At 37.9% G+C, this 14,883-nt stretch overlaps 1 protein-coding gene across 1 annotated transcript in view; it reads right to left on the bottom strand.

Annotated features, from left to right (window-relative positions):
* The window catches only part of PCNX2 (pecanex 2), a 688,168-nt gene that overhangs the window by 86,920 nt on the left and 586,365 nt on the right, over window positions 1–14,883 (bottom strand). Inside the window, exon 25 of the mRNA XM_007938510.1 lies at window positions 2,468–2,721. Within this exon, the coding sequence (XP_007936701.1) occupies window positions 2,468–2,721 (254 nt within the window). The remainder of the gene's footprint in view (window positions 1–2,467; window positions 2,722–14,883) is intronic.

Genomic DNA, 14,883 nt, shown 5'->3' with positions numbered 1-14,883 from the left:
TCTCTCCAAGGAGTGTATCTACTTGAGGTAAATGTTCAACTCATATGCCTGTCTTTTGTTTGGCTGGAAACCACAGGTGTGGGTTCGATTCCAGACCCGAAGGGTAGCTAGGGGCCATAGTTTCAGTGGTTCCATCTGGCTCTATCGGACCAGCAAACCTGGTCCCCCCTTTTTTTTTCCTCCAATGATTTTGAGTTTGGAACAAGACACTCTTAAGTGGTAAAGCTGAGAGCTGGAAGGAAACAGGGTCCCTGAGGACTTCATGGGGCAGAGCTATCATATCAGCCTTCATTTCTGTGAAAATGAAATAAGCTCTCTTGTGTACACCACTGCTATTTTGTGACTCACCATCAAATCTAATACTGATTGATATACCAATTTTCCTGTTATGGAAAACTTCATGGCCTACAGAACAGAAGAGGGAGTTATTAGTGAAGAGGTCACAACTTCCCTGATTTGCTTTGCAAATAATTTATAGCTTTATGTGAAATTGGAGTACAGATATGTGTCCCTCGAGGACAAATGAAGATTTTGAGTATGAACTATAAACCTGTTTTGAATATTTGTATTGCAGTCACATACCAAAACCACCAGAGAAAACCCACTGCCATCAAGTTAATCCTAACTCACTGAAACCCTATAAACCAAAAAAAACTCACTGCCGTTGAGTCAATTTCAATCCACAGTGACCCCGTTTGGATTTCTGAAGTGGTAAATCTTTACAGAAGTAGATTGCCCAGTCTTCCTTTCATGGAGTGGCTGGTGGATTTGAACTGCCAGCTTAGGCATTACACAACAGACAGGGTAAAAGTGTCCCATATGGTTCCCAAGGCTGTAAATCTTTACAGAAGCAGACTGCCTCCTCTTTCTCCCACGGAGCAGTCGGTGGGTTCAAACCACTGATCTTTTGGTTAGCAGCCTAACGTTTAAGCACAGCACCACCAGAGCTCCTTGCAGTCACATAGGCATATGATAATTAATAGTTCTTTGCCTTCTGACTGTCATAACACTGCCTTCTATTTCCAGTAACTTTAGCAGCTTTGCTGCAGACATTGGGGTCTCCTAAGTAGATATTCTAAACTTCTACATGTCCTGTTTTTTAGCTGGCTGAAATTCTTGAGTCTCCAGGTTCCCATGCTATCTTTTCACTTCTGTGTTTTCTCCTTTTTTGTCTGGATCACTTATCTCATCCCACAGCTGGCAGTATTTATAGGGCTCCTATGGATGTGCCTCCTCTTTTTGAGTAGCATTAAGTGTGGCCCTTCTATGAACTGTCCAGGCCTTCTACCTATTCACAGTACACCCATAGAATGCAGAAGCCACTGCAAAATCTTCCTCAGTCACAATGACCTTCACCTGTACCTTTCCCTTCAGAAACACCTTTGCTCTGTTACACCCTGCCTCACTGGTCAAGTTTCACATCTGTTTTCCAGGAGGCTGACTCCAAACTGGCACATCTCCTTGATGCTGAATATAGGTTGGGGCAGTCACAGGTACTAAGTGACTGAAACAATAATCCATTATTTCCCACATGAGTGAGGGGAAAGGATTTGCAATACCTTCTGTTTATGCTTAGAAATGGAACTTTCCAACCCTGGTAAGAATGGGGCTTTACTATATTTTCAAGTTAACATGAAATTGAAAAACAACTCTGGTTTAAAGATGAAAATTTGTGTCATTGTTGCTGTTGTTATTTGCCTTCGAGTCAGACCCGACTCATAGCCACCCATCCTTGCATTTCTGAGGCAGTATCACTACAGAAGTAGATTGCCTCATCTTCCTTCCAAGGAGTGGCTGGTGGGTTTGAACTTCCAGCCTTCTGGTTAGCAATCAAGTGCCTTAGTCAGTATGCTACCAGAGCTCCTGGCCAATTTATAAAGCATTTCAATTCACATTTATAACTCATAAACACTGCAGTTTGGAAGTAATTCAAAGAGCTCTGGTGGCATAGTGTCTGAGGCATTTGACTGCTAACCAGAAGGGTGGTGGTTCAAACACACCAGGCACTCCTTGGAAGGAAGATTGGGCAGTCTGCTTCTATAGTAATATTGCCTCAGATGAGATTGAAAAATAAATCTGGTTTAAAAATGGACAATTTATAAAGCATCTCAATTCACATTTATAACTCATAAATACTGAGGTTTGGAAATATTTCTAGGATGTTAAAATTTTTCACCACCATTATTAAAAGCAACCTGTGTAGCAGATGTGAGGAAACAGACCTAGATGAGAAACTTGACTGCCTATTTGTACTAGGCTTAGCATATGCCTCAGGGACACAAACCACAGGCTAAATCAAGGCCCTCTAGGATTGGTTGATAAAGTAGTGATTCCCAAACTTAGTAGTGCAACTTATTCAGAAGCTGAGGAGGACCCAAAATTTGTTATTTTTACAAAGCTTTGCAGGAACTTCTTCTGCTAGCGCATATCATTACTGAGACAAGTGTTTGTGATTCCCAAGCAGTACCTTAATGTAGAACCGGATGAGGATTCTTCGGAGATCAAAGACCTGCAGCAAGGTGGCCGCATTGTTGTCTATGATATTGTAGCCTTCCAGAATGTACTGTGTCCGTGTGATTTCCCATGTGAGCCAACGGAGGTTAAATGCAGCATTGCAGGATAACAGATGGGGCAAGTGGCCAGGCTTACAGCAGCAGCAGCCTCCATCATCCTCGTCACCTTCCATGATTGCTTCCACTTCTCGCTGCTGGCAGTATGTACCTACCGAGTATAAACATGGTGGAAGTTATACAATGCCATAATACAATTTTGTTTAAATAGGTTTCACTTGCCTTCATTAGAAGGGACTATCTTTAAGAAAGAGAACCTAGGAATCAGGAGATTTGTTTAATTCTTTGTTTATATAGTGCCCCCAAATAGGTCACATTTCTTATATTCATTAACCCACTTATTTACTCACATTCAATCTGATTTTCATCTCTTCATGCATTTTTTTCTATCAGGTGAGAAATGGTCTCATGGAAGTCCTGGACACCAAAGGTTGAAACACAGCATAGTTACAGTCTTCCAAAAATGTGAGGTCAATACAGAGCAGATGAGAGGCATAAAAGAAAATGGTACCTGAGGACGTGTCAGGGACCAACTAGGTGCATATTGAAATGTTACCAGGAGAGGCACCCTGGAAGAAGTTCCTCTGACACACTCCAAGGTTATAGTACCTAACCCCACACCACAGAATATTGGGTCAATGGAGTATACTTCCAAAGGAGTTAACTCCAAAACATGATAAAACAGTGAGTGTAAGCAATCTTTGAAAGTGGGACATAATATCTTCTTCAACATTTTCTTCAGTGATTTGAAGAGAAATACATATAGGATGCAAATGCAGGTATCTAAATAATATTATTAATAATATTCTTTAGCTAATGTGAAATAAAATTTTCACTGCAGGCTGGGATCATGGATTAAATCTAATATACTAAAAATTAAATAGAATAAGTGGAATATCCTGCACCTAGGTTAAAAAAACCAACTACACAATGTGGGATAAAAATATAGAGTAGCATATTTGCTAAATAATTTCAGACTTTCTTTGAGCTATGCACCAAAAGTAAAATAATATATAAAATTGAATGTAATCTAGGCAGTATCAATAGAAATATAATGCTTAAAACAAAGAAATAACTTTGGTCATAATATACTTGGTATTATTTCTCTGTCTGTTACATGTAAATGGTCACTGATAAAATTAAATAAATCCAGCAGAGCAGAGTAAGTTACAATTTTCAGATTATTCCTCTATTAAAAAAAATAATCATAGATTAGTACCAATTTGAATAAGAATATGAGGATTATTAACTGCACATCAAGAAAGTTGCAAGATTATATAATAACTCAAAATTATATTAGTGAAGAATTACTGAAGATCTAGGGACTTTTACTATGGGGAAAAGTAGACTTTCAGGGAAAGTATGGTTTTGTTCAACAACTATCTGAAAGCCTTTACATGGTAATGTGAACTAGATATTCTCTGTGGTTCCAGAAAGCATTATTATGACCAATGAGAGAAAGTTTCAGGGTTCAGAGTTAATTACAACAAATATTGTAATTACAACAAATATTATTTTAACAACTGAAAGTTCAATAATCAACTGGACTGCCATGAGGGGATAAGAGGATGAGGAAAGAACTGATAGTGAAAAAATGGTAATAATATGTCCTAATGGCCATAGACACAACCACCTGAACTATAATCTATGATAAAGAGAACAAAAATGGGAGAGGATCTAGGAAAGAAATCAGGATCAACAGTATTCATTGTAGCACTAGTAGTTGCATCAGCAATAGTAGTGGTGGTGGATGATGGTGGTGTTTTGTATATTTTTCAAGATAGTTGACTCCTAAGCAATGTACTGATGGAAGAAAATGAGCTAGGATTAAAAGAGAAAAAAAAAAGAAAGAAAGAAAGAAAGATAAATAAGATCAGAGTTCTGTAGAACAGATGAATGAACTGGTAGCTTAGGAACAGCTAAAGGAAAATATAGATGTACAAATGTAGCTGAAAAACTCACACTGGAAAATCAACTACTAGAGACTTCTGGCAAGATGGTGGACTAGGCAGACAAGCTACATAGACTTTCTTCAACAAAGAAATGAAAAACCAATTGAAACATATATAGAAGATAATCCTGGAGCCCTAAATCCCAACTAGTATAAGAATTTGAATGAAAACAGTGAATAAGGAGACAAACAGAGTTGTGGCTTTCCTGATGAGACTGCCAGTTTGAATATTTACAAGTGGAGTTAGGATTTAGACTACAATGTAAGAATTGGCTCTGTTCTCCAAGGACTGCATGGACAAGTGCACTGGTGGCTGACTACTAGAAAGGAGACTGACCATACAGAGACTCACTGCCATCTACTCAGAGCCAACCCATAGCGACCCCTCCTTGGGTTTCTGAGGCGGTATCACTACAGAAGTAGATTGCCCCATCTTCCTTCCAAAGAGTGGCTGGTCAGTTTGAACAACCAGCCTTCTGGTTAGCAGTCAAATGCCTTAGGCACTACACCATCAGAGCTCCTTACTGGAAAGGAAAACAACAAATAAGGGGACAAACTGAGCTATGGATTTCCCACTCTCCTGAGGGTGCAGCCATTTTGAATATTTGTCAGTGGCATGGCCATTTTGAATATTCACAAGTGGCATTCTGATCCCAGAAACATAAGAATAGGCTTTGCTGGCAGAGGACAGCATGGGTGACTGCACTGGAGGCTGATGACTGGAAAGGTATGCTATTCCCCTTGATACTCTTATACCCTACACCCTCTTGGTGAATGGAGGTGTGGCCATCCCCCAAATCTACACATCTTCTAGATGGGTGGGAATTCCATCCAAGTCTGTGTGCCCTGACAGAGCCAGGGTGCCCTGCCCTAGCTCCCAGTTTGTTTTTTGTTTGTTTATTTTTAAATTATTCCTTCTCCTTTTCCTTCTCCTTCTTCCTTCTTCTTCCTTCTTCTTTCTTCTTCTTTTATATTTCTCTTTCCCTTTGCTGATTCTTTATTTTTTTCCCTTCCTTTTTTCTTGTTCTCATCTTTTTTCTTTCTTTTGGTTCTTTCCATCCTTGTTTCTCTATTTGCAGTTTTCTCATTTTTTGTTTATTATTCTTCTACTCTTCTCTTTTCTCTTATTCCTCCCTCAATAGATATTGTGGATTTTTTTTTCTCTTTTTCTCTTTATATTTCTTTTATCTTTTAAAAGTATGTCTTAAAATTCATCTCTTCATTAATTGCCATTCCTTTTTTGTTTTTGTAATAGCTCCTGTTTCTGTAATTTTTTTTTCCAATTGATTTCATTTTATTTTATTGTCTGAGTGGGAGACAGCAACTGCACCCATACAAGCCAATCATACCAGCACCTCCTGCAGTGCCACCTACTGAATGAGGGTCATCCCTTGCTTCTGCACCAACTGACCAACTATAGACTATGGCTAATACCAGTCCAACTCACTCTTAACTGCTCTTCATGAACAGCTAACAGAGATCTGTATACACATTCTCATTCTCTATCACACCTACCAGGACAAAGGTGGTGAGTTGCCACTGTTCTAAGTGCTGCCAACTAGCAAACAGAGGAGCACAGTACTCTGCTTACTCAGATATATCAAAAACAAATAAATAAATAAAAATCTTGGGCCAATCACATCAACGTGCAATCACCAACTAGATATGACTAAAACAACATCACAATGTCTCAAAGACAAAAGACCATAACAGTACACACAAAGAAACAAGATAAAGTAATAGAAACAAGGGGCTGGGATATAGACCCAGAAAATTTTTCTGAGGAGGAAACAGCATTGGAACTCCCTGATAAGGAATTCAAAAAAATTATATTTAGGTATTTTCAATGGATTGAGAGACAAATCAAGGAAAACACTGAGAAAATTAAGGTAAACACAGACAAAACTCTAAAACAATTTTGGAAGAACAATACAAGAAAAAACTGACAAAATAAATAAATAAATACAAACCTTACAAAATCTAGACATAGAAGTCCAGAAGATTAATACTAAAATTTCAGAAATAGTTAATACATTGAACAAGCAAAGGAGTAGAATTGAATCAATGGAAGACAAAATTAGTGAGATTGAAGACAAATATCTCAATACTACTTTGTTAAGTGATCAATCAGGAAAAACATATTAAAAAAAAGTAGAAAGCCTGATTCATGTGGGATACTATCAAGAGGAATAATTTACATGTAATCAGAATTCCAGAATAGGAAGAGACAAATAAAACCACAAAGAAAATTGTTGAAGATTTGTTGGGACAGAATTTCCTTAATATGATGAAAGACAAGAATATATACATTCAAGAAGTTCAATTAACTCCAAAAAGGACATACCCTGAAAGAAAATAACCAAGATGCATCATAATGAAACTCACCAAAATCAAAGACAAAGAAAGAATCCTGAAAGCAGCATGGGAAAAATGAAGTTGCCTCCAAAGGGCAACCAATAAGACTAAGCTCCGATTTCTCAGCAGAAGCCATGCAGGTGAGAAGTCCATGGAACAATGTATTTAAAACCCTGAAAGCAAAAAAAATTTCCAACCAAGAATTATAGACCAAGCAAAACTGTCCCTTAAATATGATGGTTAAATTAGGACATTTCCGGATAAGCAGAAATTAAGGGCATTTGTTAAAATGAGACTAACCATACAAAAGATGTTAAAGGGAATACTTTGGACAGAGAGTCAACAACAGCAAACAATTGATGATTGATACACAGGATGAAATAACCCAAAAAAACAACACAGGTATAGAAGTAACCAAAGTAAAATAAAGTTACAAGACTAAAAACAGGGGCATTAATTGGTAAATGAGGACAACTATAATCCAAAAAGAGGAAAATAATTTATTTATGCAACTTCTAAATGGTGAGGATGTCAAGACAATTGCAACATAGAACACACTGTTCTAAACTTTGGGGAAAAAAATTATAATTCACAGGGTTATCTCAAAAAAAAAAAATTAAATGTTTGGATAAAAATATAAAAGAAGAAAAGCACAAACACTTATCAAATACTGAAACAATAGCAATGAAGGAAATGATAACACAATTCATAAACAGAGTGAGCTCAGCACCGAAAATTATGTGAAACAAAGAAATCAGAAGTCTCATGAAAAAACACACAAGGCAGAGGTTCAAAATGGAGTCTTGTCAGTATCATCGTGCTAATTCGCTGTAGCATCTTACTGCTTGAAAAACTAGGTACAGCAGTTTGAATTAGGGATTCTGGTGCTCTGAACAGCTCACTGAGTCAGAGTGCACCAAACTCAGGGGAATCAAATTAGAAAGGAGAAAGGGACTGGGGAAAAAAAAAACAAAAAAAACAAGATCAGGAGATCTATTCTGTGGAGCACCAACAGGCAGCCAAGAAAGGCCATTGGAGACCTCCCTGGGGGAGTGCTGACTGGCAGGCGAGGAAGGCCATCTGACACCTCCATGGGTTAAGAAAGAAGACACACCACACTAGCATACCAGCGACCACACCAGCATACCAGCAATCACCCCAAGGATCTACCTTCGGCACCTGATTTTATCAATATCTTGGGTCAGCTAGGTGCAGACAGGCACACCCAGCACTGCTGAAATCCAAGCAGAGAGTCCACTGGTGCTGCAAGAGGGTAGGCCCAGGGAGGTGCCTCCACAGTGGATCACTGATCAGGCTTTGATCAGCTTAGTGGAACTGAGGGGCCCGTGCTTGACTTTGTCAATAATATTGGGACCACAGGTTATGGACTGGCACTGGTCTGACTCCAGCACCACTGAAACCAAGAGGATATTTGGTGCCATGGGCGGGCAGACCCAGAGAGGAACTCCCAGAGTGGATCACAGTCTGGGATGGTGCCATGGGGTGGGGGAGGCAGATCCAGAGAGGAACTCTCATGGTGGATCACAGAGCCAGGCAGTTGTCTTGGGTAGGCTTTTGGCACCAAGGGTCCTTGGGAGCAGGGTTTTTGCATGTGTCTGAGCCTGGCAGAAAGTGGCAACCCCCTAACAACTGGAGTCTTTGCTGAAATTGAGTTGCAGACCTGTGAATAACAGTATAATGTCATCATTAGCAGCCTCCCAAAAGCCCTAGAAACCGTCCCTAGCATTGGGGAGCTTTCCTTCTTCCTATCTTCCACTATCACCTTCTCCACCAACAACCTCACCCATCCAATAGAAGAAACAATATTAAGCCACCATAATATCTCCTGGCTTGAATTCTAAACCCTCTTTACAACAAACAGAAACCCATATCCACATTCCACACAGTGATTCCACCACCACAAAGAAAACTGCAGAGTAGCCCAGCATACCTGAATTAATAACTAAAAAAATAAAATACACCAGCTTCACCTTTTCAAAATATTAAATCATAAAACCAAGACAAAACAAATAAATACATAACCAACAGTTAGAGACAACCTCAAAATGTCTAGGAAACAACAGGCAACCTCAAATCAAACAAACAAACAAACAAACAAAAACCAGGACAAGGCATTAGAAGCAAAACCACAAACAAATGTCTCATTTAACATGGAGGAAGACGAAGCAATAGAATTATCTGAGAAGGTATTTAGAAGATATGCTTATAGAGCTTTACAAGAGCCTAGGGAAACCCAAACAGAAGCAAAGAGAACACAGAGAGTTCCCTGGAAGATCTCAGGAAAATCATTCAAGAACAAAATAACAAGATTAATGCACAATCATAACTCATACAAAAACAGCAGTTAGAAATCCAGAAGATGAATACCAAAATTACAGAATTCACACAACACAGCAGAAGCACAAAAGAGTAGGTTAGAACTGGCTGAAGAATGCATATCCCAACTAGAAGGCAAATCTTTGGACATCAGCCTGTATGAAGAAAAATCAGAACAAAGATTTAAGAGAAATGAAGAGAAACTAAGAATTATATGGAATGACATGAAAAAACAAACAAACAAAAAATAAGACTCATTGAAATTCCAGAATAAGAAGAGGTGAAAAAAAACACCAAGAAAATTGTGGAAGACCTGCTGACAGAAAACTTCCCCCATATTACGAAGGAAGAAAAGATATTTCTCCAAGAAGTTCATAGAACCCCACACAAGATAGATCCTAAGAGGAAAACACTGAGGCATATTATAATCAAACTCTCCAAAACCAAAGACAAAGAAAAAAAATTGAGAGCTGCCCTGGACAAAAGAAATATTAGTTATAATAATCTAACAGGCTGAGTTCCAATTACTCAGCAGAAACCATGCAGGCAAGATGGCAATGGGACAGCATATATAAAACACTGAAGGAAAAGAACTTCCAACCAAGAATCCTATATCTAGCGAAATTATTCATCAAATATGAAGGTGAAATCAAGACATTCTCAGACAAACAGAAGTTAAAGGATTTTGTGAAAACCAGACCAACCCTACAAGAAATTCTTGAGGAAGTCCTTCCAATAGAGAACCCACAAAAGAGATGAACAAAATCAGGATATGTGGCATCAACACTAAAATCAAATCAGAGATAGAAACTGAAAATAAGACCACAAAACACTGTACACTAAAAACCAAGGAAGTCAATCAGCACACAACAACAACAACAACTAACCAAATAGAGGGAATAAAACTTCTAGGTACAAACTTCCAAATGGAGAGGAAAACAGGACAATGTCTTCACAGCATGCACTGCTCTAAAAATGTAGAGATGAGTATGTACTCCAAGGTAACCACAGAGAAAATTAACAATCCCCCTAAGCAAATCCAGAAGGAAGGAAAACATATGGGCTTAATAAGCACAAAACCAACTATAAAGAAGAAAAGGGAGAAAGCATTAGCCAACAAACTGAACTCAGCACAGAAATATACACAGACTAAGGAATCACCAACAACATGTCAAAAAAAAACAATAGAATGACTGCAATCAATTCATACCTATCACTAATTACACTCAGTGTGAATGGACTAAATGCCCCTATCAAGAGAAAGAGAGTGGCAGACTGGATAAGAAAAGAAGACCCATTGATATGCTGCCTACAAGATACCCACCATAGACACAAAGATAAAAAGAGATTAAGAGTTAAAGGATGGAAACGAATATATACTAAGCCAATGGTAACCAAAAAAGAGCAGGAGTGGCAATATTAATTTCTGGTAAAACAGACATTAAGGTGAAAAACATCATAAGAGACAAAAAAGGACATTATATGATGCTGAAAGGGTCAATTGGCAAAGAAGATGTTACAATAATAAATATTTATGTACCCAATGAAAGTACTCCAAAATACATGAAGCAAATATTAACTAAATTAAAAGGGAAAATAGACAACTCTACAATAGTAGTAGGAGACTTTAACACACCAGTTTCAAAGAGGGACAGGCCAACTAGAGAAAACTCAACAAAGATACAAAAGAACTCAACAACACAATCAACCAACTCGACCTCATAGACATATACAGAGCATTTCACCCAACAAAAGCACAATTCACATTCTTCTCCAGTGCACATGGATCCTTCTCCAGAATAGACCGTATGCTAGCACATAAAACAAGTCTCAATAAATTCAAAAGCATTGAAATACTACAAAGCATTTTCTCAGACCACAATGCTGTAAAATTAGAAATTAATAATAGGAATAGCAAAGAAAAAACATCAAACACATGAAAGCTGAACAACTCACTGCTCAAAAACTATTAGGGAATAGAACAAATGAAAACTGAAAAAAAAAAAAAAATCCTAGAAACAAATGAGAATGAAGATATACCATACCAAAACCTATAGGACACAGCAAAAGCAGTACTCAGAGGACAGTTTATAGCAATAAAGGCATACATCAAAAAAGAGAAAAGAAACAAAATTAACACTTTAACTCAACAACTAGAAGAAGAACAACAGAAGAATTCTACAGTATCTAGAAGCAAGGAAATAATAAACATCAGAACAGAAATAAATGAAACATAAAACAAACAAAAAAAATCAACAAAACAAAAAGCTGGTTCTTTGAAAATATTAATAAAATTGATAAACCATTGGCAGAAAAGAAAAGAAAGAGAAGATCCAAATCACAAGAATTGTCAACAAAAAGGGTGTCATCACACTAGAACCAACTGAAATAAAAAAGATACTGACATAATATTATGAAAAATTGTACTCCAACAGATTTGAGAACCTAGAAGAGATGGACAAGTTTCTAGAATCACAAGACCTACCTAAACTATCCCACTCAGAGACAGTAAACTTGAAGAAAACTATAACAAAAGAAGAAATTGAACAGGTCATAAAAAAACTTCCCACAAAGAAAAACCATGACCCTGATGGCTTCACTGGAGAATTCTATCAAATATTCTGGGAAGAATTGACACTTATGCTACTCAATCTATTCCAGAACATAGAAAAAGATGGAATATTCCCAAATGCATTTTATGAAGCAAGCATGACCCTAGTACCAAAACCAGGGAAAGACACCACTAGAAAGGAAAACTACAGACCAATATCCCTCATGAACACAGATGCAAATATTTCTAACAAAGTCCTAGCCAACAGAATCCAACAACACATAAAAAATTAATTCACATGGACCAAATGGGATTCATAACAAGTTTACAAGGGTGGTCCAACATCAGAAAAACAATCAATGTAATCCACTACATAAACAAAACAAAATTATAGAATCATATGATTATATCAATCGATGCAGAAAAGGCATTTGATAAAATCCAACATCTGTTCCTGTTCAGAACTCTCAGCAAAATAGGGATAGAAGGGAAATTCCTCAACATAATAAAAGGTATATATGCAAAGCCAATGATTATTAATGGAAAGACTCAAGGCATTCCTCTTATGAATGGGAACCAGACACGGATGCTCTCTATCACCATTTCTATTTAACATTGTATTGGAAGTCCTGGCCAGGGCAATAAGGCAAGAAAGAGAAGTAAAAGGCATACAAATTGGCAAAGAGGAACTAAAATATCTCTATTTGTGGATGATATGATCCTGTACATAGAAAACCCAAGGGACTCAATAAAAAGACTACTGGAACTAATAGAGAGGTTCAGCAAAGTGGCAGGATACAATATCAACATACAAAAATCAGTTGTACTCCTCTACACCGGCAAAGAGTCCACTGCTAAAGAAATAAGGGAAACAATACCATCTACAATTGCTACTAAAAAGATAAAAATGTGTAGGAATAAACCTCACCAGAGATACAAAAGACCTATAACAAGAAAACTATAAAAAACTACTACAAGAGATGACAAAAGCACTATATAAATGGAAGAACCTACCTTGTTCATGGATAGGTAGACTGAATATTGTGAAAATGTCAATACCACCTAAAGCAATCTACACATTTAATGCAATCCCAATCCAGATTCCAACAAATTATTTTAAGCACATCGAAAAACCAATTACTAATTTCATATGGAAAGGAAAGGGAACTTGGATAAGCAGAGCAATTCTGAAGAAGAAAAACAAACTGGGAGATCTCACACTCTCAGATCTTGAGAACTATCATACAGCCATAGTAGTCAAAATGGCATGGTATTGGTACAATGATAGAGAGATAGACCAATGGAACAGAATAAAAAGTCCAGATATAGACCCATCCATCTATGGACAACTGATCTATGACAAAGGTCCAAAACCCATTAAATGGGGGAAGAGACAACCTCTTTAACAAATGGTGCTGGCAAAACAGGATATCCACCTGTAGAAAAATGAAGTAAGACCCACACCTCACCCCATACACAAAAACTCAAGCTGGATCAAAGACTTAAATGTAAAACCTCAAACTATTAAATTCATCAAAGATAAACTAGGGGAAAATCTGGGAGCCCTGATTTATTGCATAAATAGATTATCAAGCATAACCCAGAATGCACAGAAGGTAGAAGAGAAGCTAGTCTCTGGGACCTTTTAAAAATTAAATTCTTATGCACATTGAAAGACTTCATCAAAAGGATAAAAAGAGAACCTACAGATTAGGAGAAAATATTTGCCTATGACATATCTGATAAAGGACTTATCTCTAAAATCTATAGAAAATTTCAACACCTCTACACCAAAAAGACAAATAAGCCAATTCACAAATGGGCAAAAGACTTGAACAGACACTTCACCAAGGAAGATATACAGGCAGTCAACAAACACATGTGAAATTGCTCACAATCAATAATCATTAGAGAGCTACAAATCAAAACAACCATGAGATATCATCTCACTCCAGCAATAAGAGCAAAGTTCAACAGGTCAGAAAATAACAAATGCTGGCAAGGTTGCGGAGAGATTGGAACTCTTGTGCACTGCTGGTGGGATTGTAAAATGGGACAACCATTGTGGCAAATGGTATGGCATTTCCTTCAAAAACTGAAAATAGAAGTACCGTTTGACCCAGCAATTCCATTACTAGGAATATATCCTAAAGAGCTGAGAGATAGCACACGAACAGACATATGCACACCTATGTTCATAGTAGCACAATTCACTATAGCAAACAGATGGAAACTACCTAAATGCCCATCAATGGATGAGTGGATAACCAAATTATGGTACATGCACACAATGGAATACTATGCTACATTAAAGAACAATGAGGGATACGCAAATCATCTCACAACATAGATGAACCTGGAGGACATTATGCTGAGTGAAACAAGTCAATCACAAAAAGACAAATACTGCATGAGCTCATTACTGTAAAAAAGACAAAGAAGGGTTTGCTTGGGAAAGGGAACTCACTTTGTAGGTTACCGGGATGGGGAGGAAACGGCAGGGATTAATTTTGGGCTAGTTGGGGCCCACACGCTGATGTGGGTAAAGGGAGGGATATATGGAAAGGGTCTGTGACCACCAGGATACCATTAGGATATGGGAGGACACCGAATTGTGCACATAACAGATAGCAACAGAAGCTAATACCAACCAATGTGTCCACAGTACTGCACTACCATTAACACCAAATACCAGGCTACAGACAAACACATAAACACCTGAGAGGATCATATGGGGATCAGTGAACAGGAGTATACTCTAGACCAAGGATAGATTCAGCTGAAGCTAATCTTGCACAGACACCAGTGATACAAAATACCTGCAATCCTTACTGAAACAATAGAAGACAGACAGAGTAATCCCTCGCAGACAACCAAACACTATGGGAGAGAGATCCAATAGATCTACTGTCTCACCAGACTCAACTGGCACAACAAAATACATAAAAGTTTTGTTTCACATCCTACATTGGGGAGTAGCAACTGGAGTCTTAAAAGCTTTCAAGAGAGGCGGGGCAAGATGGCGGAATAGGCAGAAGGATTACACAGACCCTCTTCAACAAAGAAAAGGGAAACCAATTAACACAGACACAGAAGATAATCTTGGACCCCTGAGCCTT

The sequence above is a fragment of the Orycteropus afer genome, unplaced genomic scaffold, assembly GCF_000298275.1.
Source record: "Orycteropus afer afer isolate SDZICR_OR568_19922 unplaced genomic scaffold, OryAfe1.0 scaffold00050, whole genome shotgun sequence".
In the NCBI taxonomy this organism is placed as follows: Eukaryota; Metazoa; Chordata; class Mammalia; order Tubulidentata; family Orycteropodidae; genus Orycteropus; species Orycteropus afer.
The sequence above is the reverse complement of the archived record's forward strand: the minus strand, read 5'-3'. Positions and strand labels throughout refer to the sequence as shown.